General features: G+C 41.1%; 1 protein-coding gene across 1 annotated transcript in view; it reads right to left on the bottom strand.

Annotated features, from left to right (window-relative positions):
* tbc1d32 (TBC1 domain family, member 32) overlaps positions 1 to 17,274 on the bottom strand; it is a 55,365-nt gene that overhangs the window by 10,115 nt on the left and 27,976 nt on the right. Inside the window, exons 25-31 of the mRNA XM_046372847.1 lie at positions 15,678 to 15,786; positions 13,938 to 14,031; positions 13,727 to 13,852; positions 10,757 to 10,840; positions 5,231 to 5,300; positions 3,070 to 3,185; positions 875 to 1,029 (exon numbers count right to left, since the gene is read on the bottom strand). Of these exons, the coding sequence (XP_046228803.1) occupies positions 875 to 1,029; positions 3,070 to 3,185; positions 5,231 to 5,300; positions 10,757 to 10,840; positions 13,727 to 13,852; positions 13,938 to 14,031; positions 15,678 to 15,786 (754 nt within the window). The remainder of the gene's footprint in view (positions 1 to 874; positions 1,030 to 3,069; positions 3,186 to 5,230; positions 5,301 to 10,756; positions 10,841 to 13,726; positions 13,853 to 13,937; positions 14,032 to 15,677; positions 15,787 to 17,274) is intronic.

Genomic DNA, 17,274 nt, shown 5'->3' with positions numbered 1-17,274 from the left:
ACCCTGCAATTTGAAAAGACTGAAAAAAGACTTCTTCCCCTAACTTGAACTATTCCTTTTACTCTTTTATCCCCCCGTTTTATCTGCTTCAGTCATCGTCTTCTCAGTACCACTCCTCTTTTCTGTTCAGTTCAAGTCACGTGTTTTTAAGATTCACAATCACCTTCATTTATTCGTTTTCTTTTCTTTGCTGTAGCACAGCTGTGCCTGCTGATGTGCTGCATATGAAGGCGGTGGGATAACAAAGCTCCGTCCTATCTCAAGGATCTCATTGTTCCTTATTGTCCCAGTAGAACACTTGGCTCTCAGAATGCAGGTCTGCTAGTGGTTCCCAGTATCTCTACAAACAGATTGGGAGGTAGAGCCTTCAGCTACTGAGCTCCACTACTGTGGAGCCAACTCTCTCCACGGGTCAGAGAGGCAGACACTCTCTTTTAAGACCAGGCTAAAAACATTCCTCTGTCATAGAGCTTATAGTCTGGGCTGGCTCAGGTAACTGAACCATTTCATAGCTATGCTGCCATAGGCTTAGACTGCTGGGGGACTCATGAGGATACCAGGAGCCATCTACTCTCCTCTCCCCTCTCCCCCTCTCCTCACATCTCCCCTATTCTTCTCCATTTTTTAAAGCTACCCAAAACTGTTTCCTGAACAGCAGTATGTGATTATTTTGTCGAGAAAAAGGTGAATACCATGACTGAACACTTCACAAACCGACACAGCAGCAATCTGTTAAAGCAGAAGGAAGATGTATGACAGCTGTGACAGTTTCACGTTTGATGCCATCCAAGGATACTGAAGGGCTAAATCACTGCAGCTGCTGCACTTCTGAGTAAACTTCACTGCAGCTTTATTTGCATGTTGTCATACTCACAGAGGCATGTATCCTTGCTGGCCAGATGAATGCAGAGGTGAGCAGAGAGGACAGGTTGAGTAACAAACTCAGAGCCCGGTTCACGTCTCCAGCCACGAGGAGGAACAGCGTGGAGGCCAGCCAGTCGTGGCCTGGATATCCATCCTGCTGAGTGACTGGAGGGCAGAGTCAAGGAGCCAAAGGACTGGTGGAAAATAATCAAATTAATTAATAATCTACAGAGCTGTGCATCAGTGTGGCATTTCCTGGCAACAGCAGGTGGTGTTGTTTTAATTAACACAACAGAATTAATTATACAAATATTATATCTCAAAGCTGAAATTCCTTTCTTTTTTCCCATTTAAACTGAGTCCTTGCGTTACATTAAGTGTTAAGCTGATATGACTTTACTGTCACCTGACACTGACACCACTGAGTGTCACACACAGAGTGAGCAACACTTTGACAGTCAATTAGCCCTGCTGCACCAGACTGTTATCTCACAGCAGAAAAACAGCCTCCTACAGTCAGGAGTGCCAAGATCCAATTCTGTGTATGACAAGAAGCCTGAAACAGACTGGGTCTAATTGTGATTTTGGAGAATAAGGAGTCAAGTCAAAATCCTAAGAAATCCAGCCAATATGATTCCTTTACTGCGAGGTGGCAGCTCTGCATTGTGATCCTCACGTCACTCAGCAGTGACGATTGGAAACACCAGCATCACAACTCGGTCCGTCTCCAAGCTTTCTAATGTTTCCTCTCATCAGGTGCATCTCGAGTGGTTTATTCGTCTTCCTGTAGATGATTTCAATCAGATGCTGCTGGAGGTCAGTGACTGCACCGATAAGCAGGTCTGAGTCCTGCTTCAGGGGACCTGTGGAGCGATCAGTCTCGACTCCAGAAAACAACCCTGGGCTGTCGACACTTCCTGCTTTTTGTGCCTCTCCACTGTGCTGCTGCGTCTCAGTACTGTGAAGATTACACTACTGTTTACGTAGAACGATTTAGTTTGCAATTTGACCTTGAAACGCTCACCAGCTATAATGTGAGAGCATGTCAAATACTCTTTACAAACTCAGGAATTATTCAGGTCACACTGAGGACACACACTTAATTACCACCACATGCCCTTTGAAACTGACTGACTGACGGACAGGCCTCATCTATTTGTAATCCAGTCTGTCAAGACATCATTTGAAATGATAGAGAATAACAAATAAAGCCGCGCCTCCTGGAAAAGAAAAGACATTTTAATCGACAATCACTCAATAACATGAATGAAACTGGATAAGCTCGAATTAAAATGCTGACTTCATGAAGCAATCTAGAGACTACTTTGTTCCATAAATTTCAGGATGTCTTCAGTGCACCGAAATCAGATCTCTGACTTTAAAACAATGTGGGCTTTCTCAGGCAAATGTTTCCCAAGTATGTTAAATGTAACATGTCAGTTCGGACCTGGTGAAGCTTTCTGAAGCTCATCACTACACTCATATCCATAACACACAAGCTTTAGTTGTAAAAACATTTACAAAATAACTATTTTAATCACTCATATAAAAGATCACCACAACCAGCTTCTTCATGTGAGCTCAAATATCTGAGTGTCAGAAGGAAAATGTCAGCGTGTTTGTGGAGGCTCTTTATCTCTGCTCTGTATTTTCATGCTCAATTGTCCACATACAAAGAAAACTTTGAGGAGAGGTGAGGCTTACTATCAGCTGCTATCTGGGACAAAAGAAGGCTGAACTGTTCAGGGACACAGATGGAATAAGATAATCTGTATTGTGTTGATCAGACAGAGATGAACGCTGTCAGCCCCTCCATGTCTGCCTCTGGACGCTGGTGAAGTTATCAACCTGAGACTCAAGTGCCAGCGACAGAAAACAGAACAAATGGAGAAAATAAACTATACATGAAATGAAAATAAAATGGAGGCATGAGTGCATTATTGCATTCAGTCTGTATTTTAGTGTGTATTAATCCCACTTTACTCGACTCTTCTGTTGAATTATTACTGCAAAGAGTGAAAACTAAAACTGACATCACACATTTCCAGCAACAAGAGGAAATCATCATCATCAATCATCATCAAAACCCATATGTAAGTATTTAAATGCCTGAGAGAAAGTGCAGGGTGTCAGAGGGGTGAACAGATTTGTAGTCACAGGCAGCCAGCTGTTGAGGACTGCAGATGTGGACTCTGTGAAGGATACTGAGCTCTGAAGCAGATTTTACTCTCTGTGCAGACAAGAAGGTCTTAACGTGCTTCAGCAGCAGCGTCAAGTCGTTCACAGCGTCTTCTTTCAGCAGCTTGAGGTAGCCGCCGTACCTGGAGATAAACGACAGAACGGAAATAACGTACAGCTGTTTATCTCAAAAGCACCTTAATCCTGCTCATCCACCAGAATGGCTCAGTACCAGAAGCAGACCAGCAGAATCAAAACTTCTCCACTCAAACAATACCTGCATTAGATCCTTTCTGTACCCAGACTTTTTAACCAAACACTATTTGTACGGTTTTGCTCAAAGTCAATCACTTCAAGCATTCTTAGATTCAGTGTGATGTGTGATTGGCCGACAGCAGCAACCCATACAGTCTGTGGTGTGGTGAAATCTGACGCAATGAAAAGCCAGCGAAAGCTTTCAAGGTATGGCTGTACTCCAATAACAGCATAAAATATGGTGGGATTGTTTCAGGTAAAACGGGGAATTGAAGCAGCATTTCTCATCTTCTGAGAATTAAAACTGAAGGATTTTAGTGAAACAAAAATCTAGAAATGGACAAAGGAATGCTGAGGCTCCACGCAGACACACAGAAGTACTCAATTCAACAAGTCACATGTATTCAAATCTAACTCAGTCAAGTCTGACACTTAAGTCAAGGATTAATTACAAATTCATGTCCAACAACTTTAAATCGTAAAAGACACGGTGCTCCAAGGATAACGCTCTCACACTGTGCTGTTGATACCAAAAATGCAAACATGGCACTCCGTGTTTCTGAACTGCTCATTTGAAAAGCTCCCTTCAACAAAGGTGTTGAGCAGAGAGTTATATCAACTGCGTAATGTAGCAGCGGGGTGTCATTAAGGCCACAAACGAGCAGCGTGAGAAAAACACCACAACTCAGAGGGTCTGCTTGTGGAGAAATAAAGAACAGAAGAAGTATTAAGCACTCTGGCACCATTAGAGCGAAGAGAGAACAACAGAGGAACCATTACACACCTCTGAAAGGTGTGGGGGTTCTGACGCTGCCGCAGGAGAAAGACGGGGGATTATTATTCCTCTGCAACGCAGTGTGGACAAACCATGTCATCTGGGCTTTCAGGTGCACTGAAGGACACGCCTCCGTGGGCTGTAGCCTTCAGACAATCTGGCTGCGCGATTGGGAAACAGCTCACGGCCCTTGTTGTTGCACTCCATTTCAGTCTGGAGACACCATTTCCTCTACTTCTTCAGCAATGACCTTCTTCCTCTTCAGCTCTTGTGCAGAAAGAGCCAGACTGAAGCCAAAACCTTAGGGCCCGATGCATTAACGATTTGTGAGCACAAAACACGTGCACACAAACTAAATACGCTGCCAGAAGGCGCCCATCGCACACTTCAGAATATGCTTCAGAATGTGCTTGGAAAGATTTTTTAATAGCCTGAGCTCAGTGTGAAATAGAAAAATAAGGTGGGAGGCTGAATCTAACATGCTGTGTGGGGGAGTTGGCTCTCAGGTGAGCTCCGATGTCACAGTCAAAGTACCTGCTGTAAGTAAGTCGAAGTCAGTCGAACTCAAGTGGAATTTGGGATTGTTAAAATTCAAGTTAATGTTGAAGCCTTTCCGTGGCCCATGAATGCACTTGAAGCTTCGAGACTCAAACAGAAGGTTTTAAAATAACTTACAGAAGTCTCTGTGTGTAATAATAACCAAATATAATGCGAAACCTTCACTTTAAATAAAAGATAAAACATTTTTTAAAACATCATTTTACACATGCAGATTCCCTACCAAAATAAAACCACCACTTTGTTCTCATCAGAAAGTGCTAATTACCAAATGCTGTCATGCTAACACACGGAGTTAAAAAGGTGAGCAGGGTCAACATCAGACCTGCTAAACAAATTTATTTATGCACCTGTGCTTACAGTTTATCATCGCACCGTGGATGTCTGCAATTTTCCCCAGCATCGACTTTCGACCAAACGAGACCAGAAATGTTTTTACCCAGAATTCAAGAGTATTTTTAAGGTTGCTGAAATGACGGCTGCAGTTCAGGTAGTGTAAGACACAGCAGGTTCTCCTTCCCAGGCTCATGCTGTAAGAAGCCTCTCTGATTTAAAAGGGTTTATGAGCTATAGAAAAAACACTTTACGTACTGTACATACCTGAGACAGGTGCTGATTCCCAGCTGCTCCACCAATGATAACACAGCACTCTTCGCACTCTTCTCCTCTGCTGTAAAACAAGACATTTAAGAGGTGGTTATTAGAAAACAAAGCAACACCCAGTGAGCAGATATGGCTGCAGGTTTTCTGGGAGAAAAGAAAAATACTCTCTAGATATCACTAACAGGGTGTGTTACAACCCTGGAGAGCGAGAAAAAAAAACATGACAACAAATCATGACTCGCTACTTTTAAGGCACTACAGATGTGATGTTGTGTCTGGGTAATTTTGTAGCTGGCAGCTTTACAGCAGTTGTTTGGCATTTAATTGCGATAGCTTGGCACCAAGGTGACTTGGGTAATTTCACTAACAGTCAGCCACGGGTAATTTCACAGCAGCATTCTGATGGTTTAGAGCAGAGGAGTCATAACTCATGATTTTAGGAGCGTGGTGGAGTCTTTTGGGGGGGGGGATACAGTATGAAATTTTGAGCCGTGTGAGAAAGCTCTTTATCTGAGGACTTTATCTGTGGAGTTGGGTCCTGCAGTGAGATACTGCAGCAGCTGAAAATACTGGAGCAGGGCGGCTTTGCACAGATCGTTGAGCTATCTGTCTCACCAGCTGCTCTCATGGGCTTTTACTTAATATATTAGTTTTTGGAGCTGTTGTAATTGTGTGAAGAGAACGATGAATGAAGCAATAACTGCGGGAGGGCTGATATTTTGTTTTGGAAGATGTTTCACTGCTCCCTGGCTTTGGGGAAAAATAATATTACATTTCTGCTAATGAATCTGCTGTTTCAGACAGCAGAAATTAATATGAGAAGTATTATCGAGACAGCACGAGTGGCAGAGAAAACTTTGAATCCAATTTACAGGCTAATGGTGCAGAAATATGCAAGGGAAATGATAATATGCTAGCTGCTATCTACATGTCCAAGTGATAATTCAATATTGTTACCACAGAAGAGTCAGAGCTGAGCAATGTGGATTAATCACAGGCCATCACATCTTGTATTAATTGAGAGAAAATAGCTTGTGATGAGGGCAGGAAGTGCCAGGACATCTAGTGCTGCATTTTCTATCTCACCTTTCTCTCCTCATATATTAACATCTCTAAAAACCTCTTGCTGATGGCAATTACTGTCTAATGGAGATGAATGCTTCCATGTTGTGTTTATTCCCTCCCTTCCCGTCTCTTTGGTACTGTGTCCCTACTCTCTGTTTTACAGTCTGTACTGACCATTATTGGACCATTTCACTTTTGTTATGAAGGACCACTGTTGAACAACAGCCTGTGCAGCATCGCTCTGAAGAGTAATCTCAAGGATCTGCATTCAGCCACCAGTTGATTCAGTTTCCAGGATCCTTACAATCCTCCTGTGCTTCAGGGGAATTAAAATAAAAGTAATACTTAATTACTTAAAATAAAGGTGAGCGAGCTGCTGGTATGAGACACATTAAGAGAAAATCCTTTAAGATGAGCACATAATGCCTGCAAGGCAAGAGAGAACATTCACAGCTAATAAATAAGCACTAAATTGAGACTGTAGTCATGAGAGAATAACAATAATAACCATAAAAATGAAATAAAATTGATAATCAGAAAATCTGATCTGACAATCATCTACGCTTATTTGTCTTAGTTTGTTTTTGTTTTTAAACACTGCATTGTATTTTCTGAGCGTATCATGTGCTTTTTTTGTGTAGCTCAACCGGAGTACAAGCAGGGCGAAACTGTACCTCAGCCTCTAAGTACATCCAGGCTCAGAGCTGAATGGAAGTGACTTGCAGAGGAGGAGAAGGTGCTTCAATCCAAAGTTAGAATGTGGTGAGAAAATCTATTTAACCGAGGAACCATCTCCATCTGAGCTATTAAGACGTAGCAGTTACATAAAAACGGTGTTCTGCCTTTGTTTCCAGCCAACCAATTTCAACAGGCAGCTGAAATAAATGAGATTGCTGCACAGCTGCCTTCAGAAGAGGAGGCCATGAAGGGTGAGGAGATACGACTCCGAACAGGGAGCTGACAGAGGTTAATACTTGGCAAATGAGTCTGTTCTCTCCATACAATGGGAGCACTCGAGTAGGGCAGAGTGGCTGAGACTGTAGTCAGCGTCAATCAAACGCTAAGAGGTGCCTACCGTCCAGTTCAGCGCCACACACACACACACTAGGACACACATCTAAGTGGTATTTGGTGGAAGGAATATTAAAAGGGGAAACTGTATAGCTGTGTGTGTGTGTGTTCATTTTAAAACAATGAAAAGATGGCAATTTCACGTGGTGCAAAAGCATTTTCAGTATGGTGGCTTTTACGCAGCCGTTCTGACTGATGGACGTTCTGCCGAGATCTCTGACCAGAACCGAAGGCTCAGATGAGACTACGTACTTTAAGACTTCATCAGAAGTGTTTTATGTTTTTGTTATGTTTTTTGCACCTTGTGGCTCTTCATTGTGAATCAAGAGTACAAACTGATTTCATGTACAGTTTGTGTGTCTTTAATCGACTGGTCAGACAAACTCCTGCCAATCCTACGAGTGAAATGTGGCTCGACTAAACCCTGTACGCGTTGGAATAAAATTATATAAATGAGTATGACCAACTTCTAAAAAGGTAGTATAACATTTTTTTTTTTTAAAAAAAGGCAGAAAAATCAACAACTTTGAAGTGAGCGAACTGAGATAAATAAATCATCAAAACAAACACTCAAAATTAAGTTTCTTCATCAGTGCAGCCTCAGAGGAGACTCTGTCTCTGTGCTGATAGACAGAAGACAGCACTGATAAAAGACACACTGTGGGGAAATATTTCAGCCTTCAGTGGAAAAAAAGAAGGCTGACAAGTCTCTCTCCTTATTGAGAAATGCATAATAAATAAAAGCGCACTGAACACACTCCACATAGCCTTTTTAATCACTATTATTCATTATTTAGGCTGCAGAAACACTGCAGACAGATGCTGCCTTTTATTAGCGTCTTCTTGTCACTAACGACTGTCTACTAATTCATAACAACTGATCCCACTGAATTCTTTCCCTGTCACACATGATCTGCTCCTCTTCGTAGTTCAGAGGCATTTGTTTGCGTACTGAGACATACATACTTGTATTCTCGCTGTTTAAAACATTTGCATTACTCTGGCTACAACACCAGACAGATACCTCACACACATTTCCAGTCGACGGCTCATAAACTTGTACGCAGTGTATATTAAACCACGGGTGACCAAAATAATCCAACATCACCATGAATCGGTCCTGTTGTCTGATTTCCAACAGCACCCACAACAGATGCAAATACATAACAGAGGTATCTGAGCCACAGTCTCTAACAGTGTAGAAGAATCTAATTCTTAAATGGAACAAACTTCAACACAACTTGAGGTCAGCTCTGACACACTGTTGAGGTGAAATTGAGGTTGAAAGCTTTTTTTATTTGCCTCTAGCTCAGATTAAATAGATTAAATTTGGAGCCATGTATTCACATCTTGCGCTGCCTTGTATCTTTTCATTATTCTGCTTATTGTGTTTTATTCTTTTTACCTCATGATTGTCCTCTACATGTTTTCCTTGTCTTTTACATCCTGCCCTCATATCTTTTTACCTCATATAAAGCATTTCAAATAAACAAGAAATAAGCTTGGCACGACTGTATCGTAACAATCTCCCAGCCCTGACCAAAGACGAGCCAGATTTGACAATATACTACGTACAAGAGAAACAAATCCCATCTGTCAACGTGACCGACGGAGTTGATTATAATTAGATCAGTTAAAGCCTTAATGGAACTCTGTGTGCGTTTATGTGTGTGTGTGTGTGTGTGTAAAAATGAACAACAAAGACATAACATCTTTTTAGAAATCGTTTCTAAAGTCTAGTATTAGAAGATGAATATGAAAAAGATTGCGAAGACCTTAATTTAATTATTTTCTTGCCTAGCACTGAAGATTATTATTGGAGGTGGAACAAAGACAGCAGCTTTTGGACAGCACTGAGATCAATTTGTCACTCTGAGACGGATGATTTGCGCAAAGAAGCCCTTTCCACTTTAAACTGAGCTGTACAAATACACAGTAGTTTCCATTTCGTTCTAAAAGGCAGACAGGAAACTGCTCGTATCTTAAGGTGTACTGAGCCAGAGAAAACAGCACAGGCCGATGCAGTAAGTCATCTAAAGGCCAGTTGTGAGGACAGCTGAGCATTTATCCCCTCATCATCCCAGTCAGGCTTCCAGTTTATTCTCTCATCAGCTCCCAAATGAAAACCACAGAAATTTCTACAGAATACAGGGTGCACTTTTATTCTTAATATACTGTTAATGTTGCTCCAGTTATTCACGCCCACTTTTCCTCAATTAATGGCTTCAATGCTCTGGCTGGCAACAATATAGCAGAGTCACATTTAACTTCAAGTATTAGCAGGATTAGACTTAATGTGAAATAATGATCACGGTTAAAAGACAATGATTAATGGACTACAGTTTGTCTGGGACAAGGGTGGAAACTCAAACTTTGTGCAATATGAAAAACTAGTATGGTCCTGATAATTTTGGTGAGGCTTAAATGTTTCCTCTTCAGTGCAAATGTAATATTACATAAATTAGTTTTGGCACGAATGAAAATGTGAGTGATGACTGACAAAACCCATGCTGGTATACAAATGAATTTTTCGGAGGGGAGTTTGTTGATGCATGTTAGACGTAAGGGGGGAAAGTGCTTTTTGTTATTAAAACCTGAGAAAAAGAGATGGTCTCTTTTAACTGTATTTTGCAAAATATGTAAAACAAGACAGAGCAATATGCAATTAGCAATCCATTACCTTTAGGATAATTTACAGTTTGCAAGATTTTCCGAGTATTCACTAATTAGCAGCTTTTCTCTCTCTCTCTGCTGCCATCAGTCTGATCAGGTTGTTTAGCCCACTGGCTACCAAACAAGCCAACCTACTGAAATCATTCACTCGTTTGATATGGGAAACAGAACTCGCTTTAACCCGGGGTAAAACGCTGCTCTGAAAATGAGAAGCAATTGCTCCACTTTTTTATTTTCTTTTTTACCCGTCTGTTGACTGTCCCCGACTTCCACACTTCCACAAGAGTTTTGTTAATGAGAGAAAAATATCAAAGTACGGTAACCAAACTGACCTTATTTACTCGTTTAGTGAAATGTCATTGGCATAGCATCTGCTAATTTCAGGTATACCAGCTCAGATATGTTGGCCATATTCCATATCAGCTCTTTTGCTCTGCACTTTCAATGGGTCACGTATTACCAAGTTAAGTTTTTTATCAGCCAAGTTCAGGACTTTCTTTAGGTGATCCTCCCACACCCTGACAATCACTCCAGTCAAGGCCAACAGTTCTCTTCTCTCCTAAAGCCCTGTATACCTTTCCTCTGGACTCTGATCATTTCCCCTGGGACCTGCTGATATTCATCTGCAATCTCCAATGGTTATTTTTCTTTGCCTTAATAGTCCTTAAGCCTAGTCTTAATAGAAAACTGAACATGTTCCTCTTTCCCACTGACCTTTGTACTGAGGAGGAGGGAAGAAGCACTCGGTGGAACACTTGGATAGATGGGTCACAACCTTGTCCAGAAGGTCAGCCAGCACTGGGGAGAAAAACCAGACACATGCAGAAAAAATGCGTCTTTCTTGAAACATTTATGGACGATATGTGGACGATACAGTATGTGTCTGACACAGAGGATCATGGTTCAGCTGCAAAAATGAGTGTACACGAAGTCGGTCACACAGTCTCTGAGGATCTAAATCTGCAGCACAGGAAAGCGTATGCATAGCTCTTCAGTCATTATAAACCACTCATATCTTTACTGTTTGTTGCTTATTCAAACTTTTTATCTCAGTCTCCTTCTACATTTACACACTTAGTCCAGTGGTCGTGGAGTGTATGGATCCCTTTTCTGTAGAGGTCAACATCTTGGTGGTCCACAGCAACAATAATGTCATCATCACTGTCAAAATGGTGACCACTGAGCTCAGGTACGAGTCTGAGGTTACCACCTTCCCTCAGTGTTGAGGGAAGTTCATCAAGGTTGTGGATGACTGCATGAGGGTGGATGTTGTCCATACCATAAAAATGACCCTCTGAATAATCTCTCAGGGGGTTGACCTGCCCATGCATGAAACAAGAGCTGTGTAACTCATCTCCTTCTACCTCAGGCCTCGGACTTATCAATCAACACTCACGTGGGGTGCTTCTAACATTTGATCTATCCACATGGATATAAATATTCAAGTGCCTCTTAATCTGCCCTTGCACATACTGCTAATACATAAAATAAAAGCACCACTTCTGGTCCACTTGAAATACTGCACTCAGCAAAATGAATCTTACTTTTAATGTATACTGATGTACTTTTTCATTCGTGTGTAACAGCAAGTCATTGACCATTGACAGCTACTTCCTACTCAGCATTTGCCTTTGGCTCACCTCCAGTCAGATGAATATATACTCTACATTATCTTGTCTGACTAAGGGAAGTTACATCACAAAATATTAATTATGTGGTAAAAAGCATATATTTTAAAATGGACTTATTGTTGAAATAAAACAGACATTTATGCCTCTGTAACAATGAAGGATTTTTAATACAATCGCTGCAAAGTTTGCCAGATTGGAAGAATTTCCCTAAATAAAGATAATCCTGATTCTGATTAGAAAACAAGACTGCTGCTCACATTGCAAACCAGTGAGTGGGAGAACAAGTGAGTTCATCTCACTGACATGCTGTTGAAGGAGGACAAGTCAATAAGTTCAATAAGTTGCAGTCAATAAGTTGACCGGATATTGAGGTGTTGAACATACAAACACTTCTAATCATGGGAGTTTTAATGAAGAGATGGCAGACCTCTTCATCAAGCAAACTCATTTTTGTCTTACAGCTGCGTAGAAGTCGGTTGAAGGCATCAGTAATAATCACAGCTTCTTCATACGCAATAACCAGATGTGTAAATGATCAATAAATTGCCCAGGAAGTCGGTTAATTTAGTTGACAGCCTATAAATGCTGCAATTTCCTTCACTGCATACTTCTTAAAGTAAAATCCCAGGTTTTGCGTGCTTAATAAAACAGCACTTCTGCAGCAGAGGAAAGCAGGGCAGATAATAAATCTTGATCAAGCTCTTCCAGTGAAAAGCCTTAAATGAGCACCGCAGCGCAGGGAGGGGATGCTTTCATAGGAGTTGCACTGATGAAAGGATGCAATCACTGTACATTACATGCATTAATGATAGGATTGTCAGCCCTCCGTCATGTGAATGTATTTTTGTCCTCCTTGAGTAGCTATTTTCTCCAATGTAAGAAAAGTAGGCATCTTCTGCGTTTCAGAGTGGCTGTCAGTGGCAATGATGGGGACTTCTTAAAACGTTCATGAACATTAGATCTGTGTAATCCCAGTGAGGAGGTGTGCATGGTGCACCTGCAGCACAATAGCAGATGCCAGAAGATGATGTGGCTAATTACAAAATCCACAGTGCAGTACAGTCCAACTGTATCATTTTTCTTATACTTATCATGAACACATTTACACATAATTTATAGGGAGCTGATTGGTATTTGATGTTGTAGACTGAGGGGACAGGACTGTTATTTCATACAGGCTCATTTAGTTTTGAAATGAATATCGCTTTGTAGCCTGCACACAACCGACAGAATGCTGCAGGTCAGCCCACTGAGGCACAACAGTGAGAAATAAAATCCAACGATGAAATCTGGACAAAAGTGGGACCCATATGAGGTTCGTCGAAACAACAAACCTTAGCTGTGGACCGGACAGCCATCCAACCTCAGAAAGCCAAACCGCCGCCAAGAAGCTTTTGAGACTGATTCAAATCTGACCGCCCAGACAATCTCGGACATCAAACTGAGATCATGCCAGGTGTTTAAAAGGTGTGAATGCGTCACATCACTGCTGCTGGTGACTTTAACCAGGTCAGTAAGAGGTCTGTGAAAGTAGCCTGCAGCTGTTCGGTATGGCAGGTAAAGTTATGGATTCGGCCGCCATTCTTCCTGCTGCTTGAAACAGAATAAAGAAGCTCCAGAGATTCCAACAAATGCGGTTACACAGAAAGCACACTGAGCTGCTGCTGTGCTTATCTGATCCCTGATCAGTTCAAACACTTGGTAATTTGAGTGGGTGGGAGAAAAGTATGTGTGAGGGAGCAGAGTGAGTTAAAACCAACGAAGGCTATAAAGCATTTGTCTCGCTTATAGTCCATAAATGCATTTTGTTAGTATGCAAGCTGTTATCTCATAAAATGCAGAAATCATTATTCTTGCTCCTGGTGTTTGTGTCAGTATCAAATTGCCACTTTTATTTCCCATACCTGAGTGATTGCTCACTCACCTTTACAATCGACTCTTCTGGCCAAGTTGTATCATCAGTATGTTTGCACATTAAATACTACGAGAAGGTAGACAATCCTGGCTATGAGGCAAATCTGCAGCCACACACTGAACCCACCCAGCAGCTTACCCTTTCCAGTTAAGATGTCGGGTTTGGAGGTCATGACTTTGCAGTACAGTCTCCGGCACTTCTCCATCCACCTCTCTTCGTTCTCCGATTCTTTCAGTGATGCCAGAAATTCACTGAACTCAGAGTCTGTATAATCAGGGGAAAAAACTATGGGTGAAAAATCTAAATAATGCACAAGTAATACTGGCAACTTCATCACCGCTCCTCTCACCCTGCGAGTGATGGTGGATCTTTGGTTGGTCTGACGTGTAGCAGCGAGGGGGAGGGTAGCTTGAAAACATGGGCCATGGGTAGGGATCCTGTCCCTGGAACGAGCAGATGGAGGAACTCAGTTGACCGTTTGACCACCTCATTGTGTCGTTCAGACAATATTAATCACATGGTTAGAATACACTCCACATATGTGATGGATGGAGGCAAACATGTATGACTTTGTGTGTTGGATAGGAATTGCTTGACCTTTTCAAACCCACATCAATAAAGCTATTTGCATTATTTTCTCCAGACTCATTTCTGCGCTGCTCTGAGCAGAGAACTGTTAATGAGCCTGCTGTGTTATTGATGTGTCATTATGTTGCATTTGTTTGTAATTTAATATACTCGGAACTGTCCGAGGACAGTGTTTGATGACAGCACATCAAAAACATTGTATTGCAGTTAAACAGTGACTCGTAAATGAATTCATTACTGAGCCATTGCTTATTGCTTAGTGCCGAGCTGGCAGCAGTTTATCAACTTGTGTTTGTTTGTGTTTGTACGCCATCAGTTCTTTCCTCCTTTCAGTCTTCTGTTTTTCCTGTTCACTTTCTTCTTTTGTTTATGCCTGGTGCCATTTACTGTTGTGTTCGTTACAAAGAAGGACCAAAACTTTTTAGTAATAAAGAAAAGTAAACTCTTTCTGATGTCATGTAAGCCCTCAAATGTCCAAAGTCATGACCATTTGTGCCTTTTCAAGTATTTTTCAGAACCGTGCATACCTGTTCTATATGACAGTACAAGAAATCTGTTCAGCAAACTGTTCAACTATTGGCAAATAAAAGAATTTGAATTGCAGTATAATCGGGTCATCCATGAGGTCTCCATCTAGGCAGGAAATCTGACTCTTTCAGAATCAGCATTTCTTCAGCGTTTCTTTCTCAACACAATGATTCAGCTTCATTTTTCATTTCTCACCAAAAGTGGTTCAACTTTTCATTTCTTTTGTAAACTTCACACAAAATCACTATGTATTTAACAGCCTTCAGATCCCTGTATTCACTACAAGCAGCAGGAGAAATGAACAAAAGAGACCTGTGAAACAGAGAGAAAACACTTACTAAAGTAATTCACACTCACCCCTTTAGAAATCTCTTTCATATTCTGTCTTGACTGCAGTGTAAATTAGTTTCCTGTTTTGCGTACAGCGTAAACAACACCTAAATAATTGATATCTATACCAAAACATGCTGAGTAAATGAGGCTGCAGGCATCAGATAATGACAGAAGCCTTGCTGGAAATCAGTAAAAAAGAAATTACTTGAAATTACCAGTAGCACAAACTCGGAATAGAAATGAATGGATGAGGGTTGGATCACGTACGCGGTGAGTTTGTGTTTATGAAAAAATTATAAAATTGTGATTAAGGAATACGTAAAGGACAGATTTTTAAGGAGAAAACAGCCCGTGTGTTTTTCAGAACGATACTTAGCAAAACAACATTTAAGCAAAGGATAATTTTTAGGACTCTTTGGACAAACAACATTTGTGTCCAGCACAGACTCACAGAGTGTGTTACTGTTGAGGTGGTTGTAGTGTTTAGCTTCACTTCGTCCCTCATGACTAAAACACAGCTAATCCTAATTTCCTTTTGTGCAAAACAAAAACAGTCAGTCCGGCTCACACGTAGAGCACAAATCCCGCAGATCCTGCCAACTCAAAAGCAGGTGACCATGAGAAATCGAGTACAGCTGACCTCTTGCAGTGCTCGAGGAGGAAGCTTCCTCTCAGACGGACCTCCCACCACACTGACCCGAACCAGAACGTGATTCCTCTCCACTGACAGGCCGTCTATGATGAACTCTCTGAGAGCGTTTAACAATAGAGGCGAAAGAGATCAGTACAAAAGGAACAGCAGTGAACACAAAAGATGACAATGGGCTCAGGCCCTAAAAGTTATAAACATTTGTGTGCTACAGCATAAGAAATAAGAGAAAAGCATAAGAGAAAGATTTAAGAAAAAGGACATTAAGTCTGTTATGCATAAATGTAATTTTTTTTCACCTCAATTTAATGGAGCTCAGATAACTTTCTTTAAAAAGTCTTCTGAAAGACTTTGTACAGAGTCTGAAGTCTCTGAATGACTATATCAGTGCTGCAAGGCAAGTGAGAGGAAAAAGAGAAAAGGGTTTCCATGTAGAATATTAGATAAGATCAGAGAATTCTCCAATTATAAAGACACTTTAGGGGCCGAAGGGTGTCAGCCTTGGTGGATAGTTCTTATAGCTGAAGCAATTTGGGCTTGAAATTGGTAATAAAGGGGGCTATTTTTTGTACAGAGCTCTTTCCAAGGGCCTGTTAGCCATAAAATGAAATTTGCATACATTTCTTTGTGAATAAAACAAGTCACAGCTGGGGTCAAATTAAATGTGCAGATTGCCCTCATAAACAAGTTCTGATGTATTTGGGCCCTACTGGTATTAAAACGGTTGGGGCAGAAAATAAAGAGTTTTAGGAAAAATGAACAACAAAAAAGCAGTTAAAAGGTTTAAAAAAGAGGGGGAGGGACAAAAAGAGGGTAAAAAGAAAAAAAAAGATTTGATGTCTCATGATGGTAATGGGAGCAGGAAGAAAAGGGAGGGCAGGAAAAGGAGAATAAATTAACAAGTCATCATTCTCCAAAATGCAGTGTGAGTTGGCATTTCAGGGCCATTTCCATTCAGAGCCAAGAGCCACAGCTCTGCCAGCCATTACCAAAAGAAAGGAGGTTCTTGCACACCCACTTTCTGAAATGGTCTTTTCACTCTCTTTCCGCTTTATTTAATTTTATTGGTGACAAGGCAAACAAACAAACAATTTCTCATCCTGAGCAATGATTAAATTTGAAAGTGTTCTGTCATATCAAGATGATGTACAGAGGGAGCAAAAAGCCTTTACCGAACCACAGAGAGAATGACCCTGTGCAAATCAAGTGTGCTCACTGTGGAAATTCTATGAAATAACTTTTGAATTCACAACAAAATTTCTGAAATAACTTCTTCAACTCAAGTTCACTTCAACTCAGTTCAACTCGAAAAAAAAAAAAAAGCTCTAAGGGCATTGTCGAGGTACAGGAAGCACGCCAGATTTGAGAGAAGTGTTTGTTTTCTTTCTGAGAGTTCATTGAGAAGATCGTCAAGCCAACCAACACTGTGGTTTCCTCAAATTCTATGGATAATGTTAGTCCATTTGGTAAAAAACTAAAATTATGACCACATCTCAGAAAGTGGACCTTTAAGAACAGAGCTCTTTTCAAGGCGTGGTTAGCCTAGCTTAGCATAAAGACTGAAGGCAGGGGGAAACGGCGAACCCGA

Source organism: Scatophagus argus, chromosome 19 (genome assembly GCF_020382885.2).
Source record: "Scatophagus argus isolate fScaArg1 chromosome 19, fScaArg1.pri, whole genome shotgun sequence".
Classification (NCBI taxonomy): Eukaryota; Metazoa; Chordata; class Actinopteri; family Scatophagidae; genus Scatophagus; species Scatophagus argus.
Note: the sequence above shows the minus strand (reverse complement) of the source record. Positions and strands in the feature narration are given on the sequence as shown.